The 15,886-nt window shown below is 36.8% G+C and overlaps 1 protein-coding gene across 4 annotated transcripts in view; it reads left to right on the forward strand.

The window, feature by feature from the left end:
* The window catches only part of LOC124721759 (flavin-containing monooxygenase FMO GS-OX5-like), a 224,117-nt gene that overhangs the window by 192,395 nt on the left and 15,836 nt on the right, over positions 1-15,886 (forward strand). For all 4 annotated transcript variants that reach the window (XM_047246863.1, XM_047246861.1, XM_047246860.1 and 1 more), the window contains exons 6-7: positions 356-509; positions 5,796-5,962. In XM_047246863.1, the coding sequence (XP_047102819.1) occupies positions 356-509; positions 5,796-5,962 (321 nt within the window). The remainder of the gene's footprint in view (positions 1-355; positions 510-5,795; positions 5,963-15,886) is intronic.

Below are 15,886 nucleotides of genomic sequence, written 5' to 3' on the forward strand. Positions count from 1 at the left end.
GTTAGTGTCAATTTCTTTTCACTCTGTCCGCTGTAAAGAAGCAAACTAGCTCGTTGTTCATGTCCCCAGTCACACTACTTCAAATGTTGTATAGAGTGAAGCTTTATAAGTCAAAAATAAATTCCATGCGCGCAAAGTATTGGGTGCAGCTATATGTAAATACTTGGTCAACATCAGGTTTCTCAGATAATGTAACTATATTTTTGAAAAACTGAATTTTAACAGCATTGTGAAATTTCTTCAAGGATTCATCCACATTTTCTTTTTAAATAGCACTTACTTTGTTCTTATCAGATATTTTTCTTTGCTATACAGCTTTGAACTAATTATGACTGACTTTCCTTTTTCTTCATAGAAAATATATCTTAGTTCAAGAAAAGAAGAAAGATACACTTGTGAATTGCCACCAAATGTTATCCAAGTTCCTGGAGTGTCATATGCAACTGAAGATGGTTTTGTTATGGCAGATGCTTTTGTTTGTAAAGTGAAAACACTTATTCTGTGTACAGGTAAATATTCATGTTATAAGTAGTTGCAGATTTTAATTTTTTTGAATTCTTAAAAACTGTAGATGTAATGGGTGACATATGTGAACACTGTTAGATTAAGAGAAAACATGTTAGTGCTAAATAACATTTCTGTAATGTTAGTATAAACAAATGTGCCATTCACTATCCTATAACTCCCTCTAAGATCACATTTTGAAAAATACAGTCTTTTTTTTCAAACAATATAATGTTTGGCAGCTGTGGATTTGAAAATAGACCATCTGCAACTTAAATTCCTCAAAATATTTGATAACACTATCACTACTTGTGTGACTGAACATCATCATCCTTCAGAATTTGCAGTTTTACAGGTTACCAAACGACCTGCTGATTAAATTTTCCTTAGGTGTCACCATGGTACCATGGTCTACTTACAGTGGTGTTTCATACTGTGCTGAAGTGGATTTACTTGCATTATAGTTAGAGGAAACACTCATACAGTGCTTGATCTTCCAGATGATCAGCCACATTGATTATGTGAGAGATGGATTATGATGGAAGTGGGTGAGTGAGATGAGGTTTAGGAGAGTCTGAAAAACCTACTATTACCATACTTCAGTCCAAATCCAAAAGCAAGGTCATGAAGGAAAAAACAACACTTAGCATGGAAAGCTCATTTGTTATGAACATCAATGTACATCCAGAACAGACCTGAACTCCTGTTTATACAAACATCAAATTTTCCAGAATATACAAGCTTTCTACAACATTAACACTTTACTGAGTAGTTACTGCCCAGAAAACTCTGTTCCTGAAATGCTGTTGTTATTTTCCGATGACATGATACTTTTAACACAGTATGAAACAGATTGTTAATGGGATTATTTCTTTCATAAAGATGTTAGTAGCAATAATGATTCAGTAAATGGTAGTTTTGGGTGCTGTTTAGTGTTTTCAAGAATTTGTATAGCAACATGCTTTATTAATAATTAAATTATTAGTAAGAGAAAACACTCACTAAATAGTAGAGGTGTTGAATCATTGATAGGCACGCAAAATTGAATCAAAACTTTGCTAACTAACTAGAGAGTGAGCACGTGCGCCCACACACACACACACACACACACACACACACACACACACACACACACACACACACACACACACACCTTTATTGTTACATTTTTCCAGTTGCACACAATATTGTGATTGTGTTTTGACTAGTGGCTGGGGTGAGGGTTTATGACAGGTGTGGTGGGTGGAGGGAGAAAGATATGGGAAGTGGAAGGAGGGGTATGGGAGGGTAGCTAGTGGCTTGGAGGGAGGGAGCAGGCATACAGGATAGAATTGTGGGAGGGAGAGGTACCAGGTACACAGGCTAGGAATGTGACACATGGGTGCTAGAGCTGGTGAGTTAGTGTGACACATGATGACAATGACATGGAGACAGGGGTTGGGATGTGGTGAAAGGGCAGAGGAAATGGATCCAATTGGATGGAGGTTGTGGGTGCAGCGGGTTAGTGGAGATTGAAGCCAGGAGGATTATGGGTGCAAAAGATGTGCTGTGAGCGTATCTTCCATCAGTGTTGTTTAGGAAAGCTGGGGTTGGAGGGAAGGATCCAGATGGCACCAGTTGTGAAGTAGCCATTGAAATTGAGCATGTTGTGCTCAGTATTGTGTTTCAACACTGTGTGATCAGTTTTGACCTTGGCTCCAGGTGGCGATGGCCTTTCATTCTGTTGGTCAGCAGGTTGGTGGTTATGCTCGTGTAGAATGCTGTACAGGAATTGCAGCAGAGGTGTTATATGACAAGGTTGCTTTCACAGGGGGCTCTGTTCCTGATAAGATTAGATAATCCTCTGACAGAACTAGAATAGGACTTGCTGGGTGGGCGAATCAGGCAGGTCTTGCATGTAGGTCTCCAACAAGCTTATGAGCTCTGTGGCAGGAGGTAGGGAGTGGGAGTGGCACATGGATGGATAAGGACATTGTGTATGTTGGGTGGACAGTGGAATTTTAAGAGGGGAGGGAAGGATCATGGGGGGTACAGTGTCACTCATTTCTGGGTATGATGATAGTGGGAAATGCTGGAACATCCATCATACAGTCCCGACCTTTCACCATATGTCTTTCATGTGTTTGGACTCTAAAAAAAGCTATTCACGGACATCGATTCACAATGGACGATGAAGTGTGTGACTGGGTCCAGGCCTGGATCCGACAGCAGCCTACTAGCTTCTCCAAGGATGGAATCGACCAGCTAGTGTTGGGATGGGATAAATGTGCCAACAGTTTTGGCAACTATTTTTGAGTGTGTGTACTGTGTATAACTACATTTTTGAGTTAATAAAATCATTACCTTTACTTTACACTGGGTTTCATGTGAATGCCCCTTACAGTTTGAGTTTAATGTTCAATATATCCACAACATGCATAAGGTATGTGGACCCTGCTAAATGGTGAGCGGCTCAGACAAATGAATCACCAATGATTTGAGTTTGGCAGCCCAAGGTTTCCAACCATATATTCTTGTCATACTTTGGCAACAACCTTTGCAAGCAACACATTGGAACATGTGCTTTTTTTGGAGAGTGATCATCTTGGATTAATAACTTTGATTGTAAAGTGGTTCAGAAAAGATGTCCCTCCATCCCCCTCCCTAATCGTATATACACATTCTGTCAATACATCAACAGATGAGGCATCCTTTACTTCCCTGTTATAGTAGAATTGCATGCATAATTCTGTCAGATTCAACTTCTGTTTCCCAAGCTCCTCCAAAAACTGAATGGAACCCATTACAGTAATTCAGTTTCGAATATTTGCAGAGGTTTTGGTAACCACTGGGTAGCACTAACACCCTGTGACCTATTAAGTGAGCTCATTCTCCCAAATGTAATGTTTGTAAAGAAGAAAGAAACAATGTGTCATATGAGATTCTCAGTGTGTCAGAATGCATTTATACTAATGATGAGAAAGGAGGGTGCATGAGAGAATGTTATCCCATTTTGGATACTAAAAGGTGTACAAGAAGTGTTAGGAACACTAAATTCTAGTAGAAGGCTTCACGGAGGAACACATCATATTGAAACATCCAATTCCAATGCAATAGCCAAACTCCAAAAAAGTAAGGAGCTTGAAGGATATTCAGTTACTGTGAAATAGACCTGCACACTGAATGACAATAAGGGTGTAGTCGGAAGAAGGTGTTGTGTAATAATACAAAGAGTGTCATTAGTGAACTAAAAAAACGTGCTGCTTTTGTCTTGACATTTGATTCACTATTACTACCCTATGCTATCTTTATCTACATCTACATGACTACTCTGCAACTTGCAATTAAGTGCCTGGCAGAGGGCTATGCAGAAAAGTAATCCCCATTTTAATGTAGCATGGGAAGTAGTGGAGGGAAAAGGAACAGTCATTACACTGACTCACAGTATGCTTAGGGCTACAAAGAGAAAAGAAATCTGTGCTCTATACAGACCATATGTAATTAGTGAATGTGTTGTATGTCAAAACTGAGTTAATTAAGTATTCCAGTAGTTTATTTATGATTTAATGGAGGGTATTTTCTGGATATCAATAATACTTAAGCAAGTTTTCTCCACTTTCTATAGATTTTCTTCAGAAAACAAATGAAATGTTCCAAATTTGAGATGTTTGGCAACACTATATTAATATAAAAAATATAAACAAGCTGTACATCCGAAGTAGTTTGTTGTCTTTTTGTCTTTTGTGTGAAACATCCAGCATGGAGCAGGAAATGCCCTGCCATTGTTGAAGAGTGGAAAGTAGAGGAGATTAAGCTCATGAAATATGTACTCTGTTGTGAACCAAAGAGGTTTACCACAGCACCACAATCCCCAACATTTAAATATAGTTTTTCTCAGGCAAAAAATGCTAGTGAGGATGGGAACTACTTCACTGTAGACCAAGTAGATGTTGCAGCATCTATGACAAACAGCTGCAAGTGCAAGCATAAAGAGAATAAGAATTTGACATTTTACTATATCCTAACAAGAATAAGTGACTGCAGCAAATAATGCTCAAAAATATGGAAATATTAGACATGACACACATGTAACATTAATTAAAAGCAGTCTATCTGCATGAGAACCTGCTTCAAATTATCTTAGGCAAGACTTATATGTAGGGAAGCTAAGGGGAAAATGTCCAGTACTTAAAGTTTAAGATAAAACATCTACCAAAAAAAGACTCTGGATACCAAATTTATTGCACTATATGTGATGTCTGAGGACTGTCAGAGATGGTGGAATGGAATAATATTATAAATATGTTTGTGAAGTTGAAAAAAAACCAGGTCACCAGATTTGGTTCTAGTCTCCCAGGTGACATTCTATGTATCTAATTGTGAATTAATTAAAATGTGCACCTGAGTGTGGCAACAGCAAGTATATAAAAAAATCGGTTTAGGTGTCCCAACTACAAAGAAAGCTGGCAGTTTGACTCTGTCTAATTGGGCTGTAACAAAATGGACTTTTTATTTTTATTTATTACAGACAGTAGATCTACCATACACAAGCTTCATGGATGGACAACATGTCAGAACATCCTCATAACATTGCATTTCTTAATGAATTGAATTTTTGTCTATGTACAAATATTCTCTTTGGTTTTGAGAAATGTTATTAGAACATTGCAAGCTTATTTATTTATGTCTACAGATTGAAGTTAACGAAGCCCACAACAGAAAACTAAAAAAAAGTGTCTCTATACATCTGAAACATTCATACTATTATTGATAGATATATGTGATATAAATTTCACATTTCTGTGGTATGCTCATAATGTTTGCTGAAATCACTAGCATAAATATTTTGTAAGATTAAGTTAAGCAGGACTACTGAAAGGAGAAGTGCCCAAAAAGTAAACAGGCACAAATGAAGAAAGTATTCTTCAACAGGAGAAATTTGTTTGTGTCACTTATAGAGTTGGAATGATGACAGAATTTTCTAAAATTTTCAGTAAAGTACATAATTATTACTACTGGTACTGACTCAAAAGCCTAATTTTTTTGACGCATTGTGGACATTACTGTATCAAAATTTTATGGGTAAATGCAAGTAAGTTGCTGGTGGTTATGCCACCAAGATCATGGCCAATTTCTGCCCCACTCCTGTTACAAGAAGTACCACCACCACAATGACTACTACTGCTGCTGCTACTACTCCTGATGCAGCTAATGATATTAATTAATTAATAATAACAATAATAATGATTCACAGCCTATGTTAATAGAGATATAATAATTTATTTCTAATTAATTTTATTGAAATATTGCAGGTTACTGTTACTCTTACCCCTTTCTGTCTGAAGACTGTAAAATGGATCAACCGGATCACTGCAGAGTTAATCCTTTGTACAAACACTTGATTCATATGGATTTCCACACACTCTACTTTCTTGGAATCCCACTTATAATTGTGCCTTTCCCAATTTTTTATTATCAGGTAAGATGATAACTACTCTATTTTTTTACAAACTTAAACTATGTCAGTTACAATTTACCAACGGAAACATAGTTTTTGTTTTTATAATTTACAGGTGAGAATTTCAAAATTTTGAACATAGCTGCTGTTCAGCAATGGTGAACATAAATGAATGATTTCTGAAAATCAGCCAACAAGTTGCAGATATGAAGGTTTATTAACAACCCTTGACTGTCTTTTCAACAATTGCAAAATTAACTTCTTCAGAAGTGTATGGATCTATTGAAGAAATTTTTGTACATCATAGTTTAAAAGGATTATCAAGGTGTAAAGGATGTACAAAAACACTGGATAAAAATATAATAAAGAAAAATTACTTACACGTAAAATCACATACTGGTGAAGACAGATTTCAGAGCAAAGTAGATCATTTCAAAGTGCAGAAATTATACTTATGTGAAGAATTGGAAATTTTGTAACACTGTCTCAATAGGGTTGGTAACATGATCAGCTGCAGCTTGTGACTCGACAGTTTCATGAAAGTTTTAAACCAGTACTTCAGTCCTCTTAAGGTATCTACAGTTCATTAGTGGCCTCCACTTATCATTCATTTTCATCAGATTTCTATTTTTCTTGTAAAATATTTCATCTCTTTCTATCTGTCTTCATTTTACTGTGATTCATTTTCAAAGGTTCTCCTCCTGCTCCCTACCTTCCATCTTCCTCCATTTTTCTACCTAAAATTTCTCTCAGTCTCTTTTGCATATAATGCAGCAATTCATAGTTTACACTAGGTGTTTGCTATTCTATGCACATATGTTTTCACACAGGTATGCCACCTACTGATGTTTCCTAATTCATGCTCCGTGACAACTTTGTCAGTTGCTGCATGGCACCAGCCATTGCAGTTGCATTGCTTTTTAATTCCATGTACATTTTAATGTGAAGAGTTTTACACTTAGCCCAACTCCAATGGGAATGTTTTTTAATCAGTTGTATTTAGTGTTATTGATGGTCACATGCACCATGTTACGTGACATTAGTTTCTTTGCTCTGAAATTTGTTGTCACCAATATGTGATTTTATGGGTAAGTAATTTTTGTTTATTATATTTTCATCCAGTGGTTTTGTACATCCTTTACACCATGATGATTCTTTTTAAGTATGATGTAAAAAATTTCCTGAATAAGTCCATGTACTTCTGAAGAATTTTATAATTTTTTGAGTGATTTCTTGAAGCCTTCAGCTGCCATTTTCTTTATTTCCTGTATGATTGTACAATTTTGGCCTTAGGCCATTTTCAAGTATCTAAAACAGAGGTTTCATACATTGGATACATTAGTGACACTTGTGATTTTGATGTAAGAACAAGTCATATCTGTAGATATATGAGGTGCATTATAACTTACTTTACAGATGATTTTTTGGTAACATATTATGTCGGATATGTTGTTGCTCCTATGACATCATATCATGCTCATAAATTAGTTCGAGGTATTCACGCTATTTTAGGAGCACGTTACTTTCGAGGAATTGTTGCAAAGCTCTTATATATAACATACTTAACACTAGGAAGATTATAATTATTTTACAGAATTTTGCTACTTAAACTGCATATGCTTTTGTTTTGTTATATTTAATTATCGTTCATCATTAGTGTAAATATGACTGTATGTAATTTCTTTAAAATAACTCGTAAATATTTGTTCTGTTATTGTAGGAGCATGTCATTATATATCACAGTATTATAATGAGATAGTCCTGAGAATCATGAGAGTCTAGTAAAAACTGCTTTATGGTTGTATGATGTTTCACATTACAGTCATATTTATTAATGAGTGTAGTGATAATTTTACATTCTATACTTCTGTAATGCTTCACCCTAGAACTTATAGAAAGTTGTCAAGGAATTTCCCATTTTGCAGGTCTTTTAGCTCATTTAAAACTATGTCTGACTGATCTTCTAGATGTATGTAGCTTTCAGTTTCTTCCATTATATTCACAACTTTTCCTGTCTGTAGCAAGTGATTCAATTTTATTAGGTATTTTGTGGTTGGTGTCTTTTAAGTGTGCAGCAAATGTGGATGGGTTATCGTCACTTATTGTCATGTGTTCTTTAAATCATGTACTAAATTTTGTTCCTGTTTGTCCAATATAAAATTTTGGGCAGTCTTCACAGTTAATTTGGTAGATTCCTGATTGTGAAAATGGTATGTGTCTCAACAATCGGTTTAGATTGATAGTGGTTCTGTAACTGGTGTATTGTTTTGTATCCTTGAAACATCAAATAATTTTGTCAGAAATAATACCTAGATATGGTCATACAAGAACTTTATTTTTCTGTGGTTTGTTTTTGTATGTAGTTAAAGTTATTTCGTCTATGGTACTGGCATGTGTTTGGGTTGTTTTCTGTTTGAATAATGTGTCTACCAACTCTTTAGGATAACCATTGCTTATAGCTACATTCCGGAGAAGATCTAGTTCTTTCTCAATATTTTCTTTTTTCAGTGGTAAGTCTATGTAACAGAATGAAAATATGCAAGCTTGTGTGATCTCAGGTGGCATTACTGGTTATGGACATTTATGTCTGTTGTTATCGGTTTTCGAAAAATATCGAATACGTGTTCAGATTTTTCATTTGAAATTTTTAAATTGAGAAATTTTATGCTCTTATTTTTTTCTCTTTCCATAGTGAAATTAATTTTTGGGATGCAAACTGTTGAATTGTGAATGCACAACATTGCACTCATATGTTGTGCTGTTGAATAGGATTAAGATGTCATCGGCATATCTATAGTAACAAATGATTTTTTTTTGGCTGTTGAGTGAACCTGTTGAAACATTTTTCTTCTAAAGTGTTAATGAAAATATCAGCTTAAGTACCTGCTAGACACGAGCCCATTGCTACACCATCTTTTTGGAGATAAATTTTGTTCTGAAATGAAAAATTGTAGAAGTTATATTATTTCACAAATTTCTCCTTGAGTGATTGTGTTATATTTGAGAAAGTTGTTTTTAATGATTTCCATAGTTTCTGTTACTGGATTGTTTGTGTACATGTTAGATACATCCATTTTCTGGTATTTTTATATTCTTAATTTTATTAACAATATTGTAACAGCTTTTTTTAGTGTATTCTTTCTCATATATGTAATATTGTTTAAGGAGCATTTTGAGCCTTTTACTGACAGCATGTGCTGGGCTATTAACCATGTTAACAATTGGACATATCAGGATTTGTTCTTTATGTATGTATATTGAGAAAGAACTAGATCTTCTTCAGAATGTAGCTATAAGCAATGGTTATCCTAAAGAGTTTGTAGACACATTATTCAAACAGAAAATGAACCAAACACTTGCCAGTCTCACAGATGAAATAACTTTAACTAAAGACAAAAATTAACCACAGAAAAATAAAGTTCTTGTATGGCCATATCTAGGTATTATTACTGAGAAAATTACTCGATGTTTCAAGGCTATAAAACAATACACCAGTTACAGAACCACTAACAATCTAAACAGATTGTTGAGACACATACCACATAAATCAGAGCCATTTTTGCAGTCAGGAATCTACAAAATTAACTGTTAAGAATGCCCAAAATTTTATACTGGACAAACAGGAAGAAAATTTAGTACATGATGTAAAGAACACATTACAATAAGTGACAATAACCAATCCACATTTCCTGCACACTTAAAAGACACCAACCACAAAATACCTACTATAGATGGATCACTTCAAATATTACATAAGCTACAGAAAGGAAAAATCTTGGACATAATGGAAGAAATTGAAATCTATATCCATTTAGAATATCAGTCAGACAAAGTTTTAAATGAGCTAAAAGACCTGTGAAATGGGATATTCCTAGACAACTTTCTACCAGTTCTTGGGTGAAGTGTTACAGAAGTATAGAATGTAAAATTATCACTACACTCATTAATAAATATGACTGTAATGTGAAACATCAAGCAACCATAAAGCAGTTTTTACTAGACTCTCATGGTTCTCAGGACTATCTCATTACAATACTGTGATATATAAGATCTTTGTACCAACTATTCAAAAATGACATGCTCCTACAATAACAGATCAAATATTTACAAGTTATTTTAAAGAAATTACATACAGTCAGATTTACACTAATGATGAACGATAATTAAATATAACTGAGAACAAAAGCATGAGCAGTTTAAGTAGCAAAATTCTGTAAAATAATTATAATCTTCCTAGTGCTAAGTACATTATATATAAGAGCTTTGCAAGAACTTCTCAAAAGCAACGTGCTCCTAAAATAGCATGAACACCTCAAATTAATTTATGAGCATTACGTGATGTCATAGGAGCAATGATGTATACAACATAATCTGTTACCAAAAATCACCCATAAAGTAAGTTATAATGCACCTAGTATATCTACAGATATGACTTGTTCCTACATCAGAAGCACAGGTGTCACTAATGCATCCAATGTATGAAACTTCTGTGTTAGATACTTGAAAATGGCCTAAGGCCAAAATTGTACAATCGTACAGGAAATAAAGAAAATGGCAGCTGAAGGCTTCAAGAAATCATTCAAAAAATTCATCGCAGCTGCATACCCTATAGCATTGAAAATTTTATAATCATTGAAAGCATGGTCGAGGGTTGTTAATAACTGTTTATACCTGCAATCAGTATTCTGATTTTCTCAACTCATTAATGTACAGGTAGATGAAGTTTTGTGAATTATTTTCTTTGGAAGAAGGTGAGTTCCTAGCTTGCTTTCTGATCTAATTGTTACTGGTGTAGACATTCCAGTTTGCTTATAAAGGCACTAGATGCAAATAAATTGTTCTGTTGTTGTGTGTAATTGTTGTAACATACTTTTAGGTTCAGTAGTGCTCTGTTTGTGGCTGCATATGAATGTAGACAGTAATTTTTATGTCAGTCTTTCTAATTATATGCTGAATGAATTCCAAACTCCTTTGACTTTTTCCTACTTTGCAAACTTCATCAAGTGCTGTGCTGATTGATAGTTCGAACTGAATACAAAAACTCATAAATCTCATGACCATTGCTTTCAAGGGGGTCAGCTATTCTTACCTGCATGTTGCTTGTTACAGGAATTTGTCATATAACGAGATGTGTAATAATAGGAAGCCCTTAAATAAAAAACTGCACCATAAAAACATGTGACTGGAAATAAACTAATTGATTTGTAGAAACATTGACAATTCCGTACTTTTTTACAGTTTCACGTCGTATCCACCATAAGTGTTGGGTGTCACATTAAGCTGCAAAATCCTGTATCTGTATTTAATGCCACATATTCATATTTTCTATCCAATGTACCCAAAATTAAGACCAAAAGTACTGTAAGGCAACTGTGGAAAAGTTACTTGGGAAATGGCTCTACTGGGTGGAATGGAGGGAATTGTCCTGTCTGTGTCCAGAGAAACAGATTATCAGCAACTTTTCAGCACCATAGTGAATCATACTAAGAGCAAAACTTTCCTAAATTCACACATTCCTATATTTTCTGCTAGTGCCAGAAATTGGGTTCAGGACTGAACACAGCAACTCACCTTAAAGTGCAGCTATCATTGGCTGATCTGAAGTTGGCTTTCCTGCAAACTCTTCTTTCTGCCTGAATACAGGAGCACTCTGAATAGTCCACTCTCTGCTTGACACAGTTGTAGTATGTTGAGAAATCTTGAGAAAGAAGGAAAGGGGTGGCCTCTGCTATCCTTGAATGACATACATGTAGGCTTCTGAGAGGCGAAACATGCGAGTTTTTGCCCTTGTGTAAAGAAAAGTTATTTAGATTGTAATAACAGTTAGCTTAGTACAGTTTACTCATTAAATACATGTGTTATTGTGTTTTTAGCTTACTATTAAAGGTGTCACATTTCTTTGTGCATTATTCCAGAAAATGAGAAAATATTAGAATGTCAGGTTGGAGTAGTATTGTACAGGGATGGCCAAGTTAGGCTGGTGGCAGAATGTGGGTGCCCACATGTATTATGAAATTTCGTGAAATGAAAATCACAACAAGGGTTTTAGTGCCACGTTTAGAATTTATTGCAAGTCATAGCATTAAGGTATACAACATGTGATACATTCTATGGCGTCAGGAGACTGCTGCAGCCAGACTGAGGGCAGGACGCCATAAAAGGGAAGTTAACAAACACATCTAGCCACGAGGAGAGCTGGTAGGTGAGAGAGTGACTGTGTGTCCAGAATGCCTCTCACCAGCCTGCTCTACATCCCTCACATGACAGTTTCCAGCTTTCTTATTAGTTGGCAGAGGGGTACCCCAAGGCGTCATACTGTCAGCAATAGTGTCCCCTGTCAGCAATACCTGCTGTGGGAATGCTACCCACATGAACCAGGCATGGGCAGGGAAACATCTAGTAATATCTGGTAAGCACATGCCCTGGTATACCCACCATCTCATGATGGAACACAGCACTGAAATCATAAAATACAGGGTGTATCAAAAAGAATAATCCAATTTGGCATGTCTGTATTTCTGAAAGTAATAAACATGTTCAGTGACTTCTGTTTTTGATGAGCAGCAAACTCAAAAAATTTTTTTTCATATCTTTTCATAGGTGTTTGATATGCTCCCCATGAGGTGCACAGAATACCTCAATGCGGTATTCAAATTGTTCCCACACTACAGCAAGCGTGTCTTGAGTTACAGCTTCCACAGCTGCTGTTATGTGACGTCTCAGTTCAATCATTGTTGTTGGTAATGGAGGCACATAAACAGACTCTTTTATAAACTCCCACAAGAAATAATCACATACAGTCAGGTCCGATGACGTTGGAGGCCAATAATGTAAGGCTGAATCATTTGGTCCAGTGCGACAAATCTGTCGTTCAGTAATCCTTTGATTTAATAATTCCCACACATCCAGATGCCAGTGTGGCAGTGCCCCATCCTGTTGGTAAATGAAGTCATTTGAATCAGTCTCCCACTGTGAGAAAGAAAGTTATCAAGCATATTTAGATACGTGCTTCTTGTAACAGTCTTCTCGACAAAGAAAAATGCACCCTACACCTTTTCCTATGGAACTGAACAAAACACATTACATTTTGGAGAGTCCCTCTCATGTTGTGCAACTTCATGTGGTTGTTCCGTACTCCATATTCTGACATTATGACAGTTTACCTTTCCATTTAAATGGAATGTTACCCTGTCACTAAACACTAAGCATGGAAGAAAACTGTCATCCCCCATCTTGCCAAGAACAAAATTGCAGACATCCACACCTTGTTGTTTGTCACCTTCACAAAGAGCTTGCAGTAGCTGAATTTGTATGGCTCCATGTGTAAACATCAATGCAACACATGCCAGATGGGCATCGGGGGTGTACTGAGCTGTCGAGCTGCATGGCGAATCGATTTCTGTGGACTCCTTGTGAAACTACAGTGAATCCATTTGACGTCTAGCAGGGACCATGTAAAACTTGAGAGTTTGCTCTTTCCAACAGCATGTTGTTGACGCACATATCTCAAATAACATAACAGTTATGATTTTTTAAGATCAGATGGTTTGTTTTAATACACCTTGTATAGTGCAGTAAAATTCTGGTTCTGCTAAGTCTAACTGCTCACTATGCACACCCCTCCCCTTACACAGGAGCCATTTTACAGGTCAAATGAATCCAGAAACATCAATAACATAACATCAGTTGGTATCAAAAGATAAAGGGCTCCTTTGGACAGATTTCTGCCATTTACTATGGGTCTTATTCTGTTGGGGACTGCTTGAGCAAAATTCTTTAAAGTGGTTCAAGGGGTACAAATTGCAGTAATATTAACTGTTATTATAAAATCATCTACATGAATTCCATTGTGAAATGAGCCCAAAAACTTTACAGAAATGGAGAAAAAAAGTGTGTCTTTGAGTCATTATGCTGAAGTGACATTGTGAGGGTGGAAGTAGTGACAGGGTGGTGACTGTGGTTAGAGTCGATGAAGGCAGTGTGGAGGCAGCGGCTGATCTGGCATGCTGGCAGTTTCTGGGTGCATTGATGAGTCTGTGGCAGCAACCAATAGCATTGACACTGCTGTAAGAGGGTCTGCACCCATGGTGATCCAGCCTAGCAAGTGGCAGGGGACTGTAAAACACAGTTGCACCAGCGAGAGCTCATATGGGGTGTCAATATAAGGGAGGGGTTTACAGTTAACTGTGGCACAAAGTATTTAGAGTAACAAATCCTACAGCCAAGTTAGGGGTAAGCAACAAATATCTATAATACTAGGCTAATTATTATTTGTGTTATTCTTTTACATACAAATGGTATACAACATCAGCTGTTAGCAACTGATTTCTACACTTGGTAGAGACACAATACCATTGTGAGATGATCAAGTACAGAACAGTTATTCCCATATTACTACATCCAATTACATTTTATTGAAATAATTCTTCAGTGTAAAGTATGTGAAAATGGAAAAGAAATGTAACTAATTGTGAACACTTAATGGTTAAATATAAACCAAGAAGGAGGGCCACGCCTAAAAGGTTCCATGTTTATAACTGTTTCACCCATATTATTCACCAGACAACTGCTGCTCGGATATTGATAGAAGTTACATTTTACATCTACAGTGAATTTGGGTGCACAGAACCCATATAATAAAACTGATAATGAGGAAGAGTTCTAGCACTAGGAATGATCTGCCCAGTCTCCTCCACAAAGACCCTGCTACCAGTGTAGCCACTTCCTGTGTGCGGTGGACCCCTGACCTATTAGGTGGAACCCTGAAACTGACTGCAAGTTGAGGAATCTGCAGCCTACGCAGTCACAGAACTATCTGAACCACTGATTTAGACCCTCCACTTGGCTCTGTACCAAAGGTCCACAGTTGATCATGTCAACAATGTCACAGGTCTCTGTTTACATGTCACAAGCAGGACTGTCAGCCCTTACTATTTCAACTAGCTGCCTGAAACCAAAGAAAATCTCACCCAATCCATAGTGACAGGAATTGTTAGTACTAACATGGGTCACCATGCTGCGCACTGTGCTCTTCATGGTATCTGCAAGCACCCATTCCACATCAGGAATGACTCCTCCTGGTATGCATGCAGAGTGCACACTGCATTCCTTCCCCTCCTGGGCAGCCATATCCCTAAGGGGACCCATTATGCACCTAACATTGAAGCTCCCAAGTGCCAGTAAACCTACCCTCTGTGACTGCCCAGATCTTGCAGGCCAAGAGGCTTCCCCTGGAACACAGCAAACAACTGCCTCTGGCTCAGGAAGTTTATCACATGCAGTCAGCACCTGAAACCTGTTCATCAAATGAACCAGGGGTGCCCTCCAATTGGCCCCTGCAAAGTCTTTTACTGCCTGCCATGCTATGGGATGTGCTGGGCTTCCCTTGGATCCCCACGTCTGGAAACCAGATGTCCACATATGCCAATGTTGTAGAATAATCCTGGAGCTCTGTACATAACCTCAACATGGCCACCTTCAAGCCACACTATGACTTCACATCTCTCTTCTATCCCATGGTTGCACCTCTTATGTCATCCGCTGACATGAATCTGGATGCTGTTCCCTGCTAAGGGCAAAAACAAAATGATTTGCCTCAAGTTCCTCTTCATTATGGCATTTGCCATATTGCCTTTAATTAACATGCAGACTCCTTGTTTCATTTATAACTAAGCTAATTACAGTTTTCATCTCAGAAAAATTGCCTCTCTTTTAGATGTACTGAAAACCTATCCATTGGTTTTAAATTAGTATTAAAATTTATTTTGTTCTGTGGGGTGCTGATTGCAGTATGGGCACAGAGATACCAAATTAGCTCAAGTGAAAAGCAGTTGAGATGCCAAGCTTTAATAAACGTCTGTCAATTTCTCAATGGTATGCTCAGCAATAGATCTTCCAGTTTCCTCACAATCTAAGAACTATTGGACTTTTAAGCCCAAAAGTTGC

The sequence above is a fragment of the Schistocerca piceifrons genome, chromosome X (genome assembly GCF_021461385.2).
Source record: "Schistocerca piceifrons isolate TAMUIC-IGC-003096 chromosome X, iqSchPice1.1, whole genome shotgun sequence".
In the NCBI taxonomy this organism is placed as follows: Eukaryota; Metazoa; Arthropoda; class Insecta; order Orthoptera; family Acrididae; genus Schistocerca; species Schistocerca piceifrons.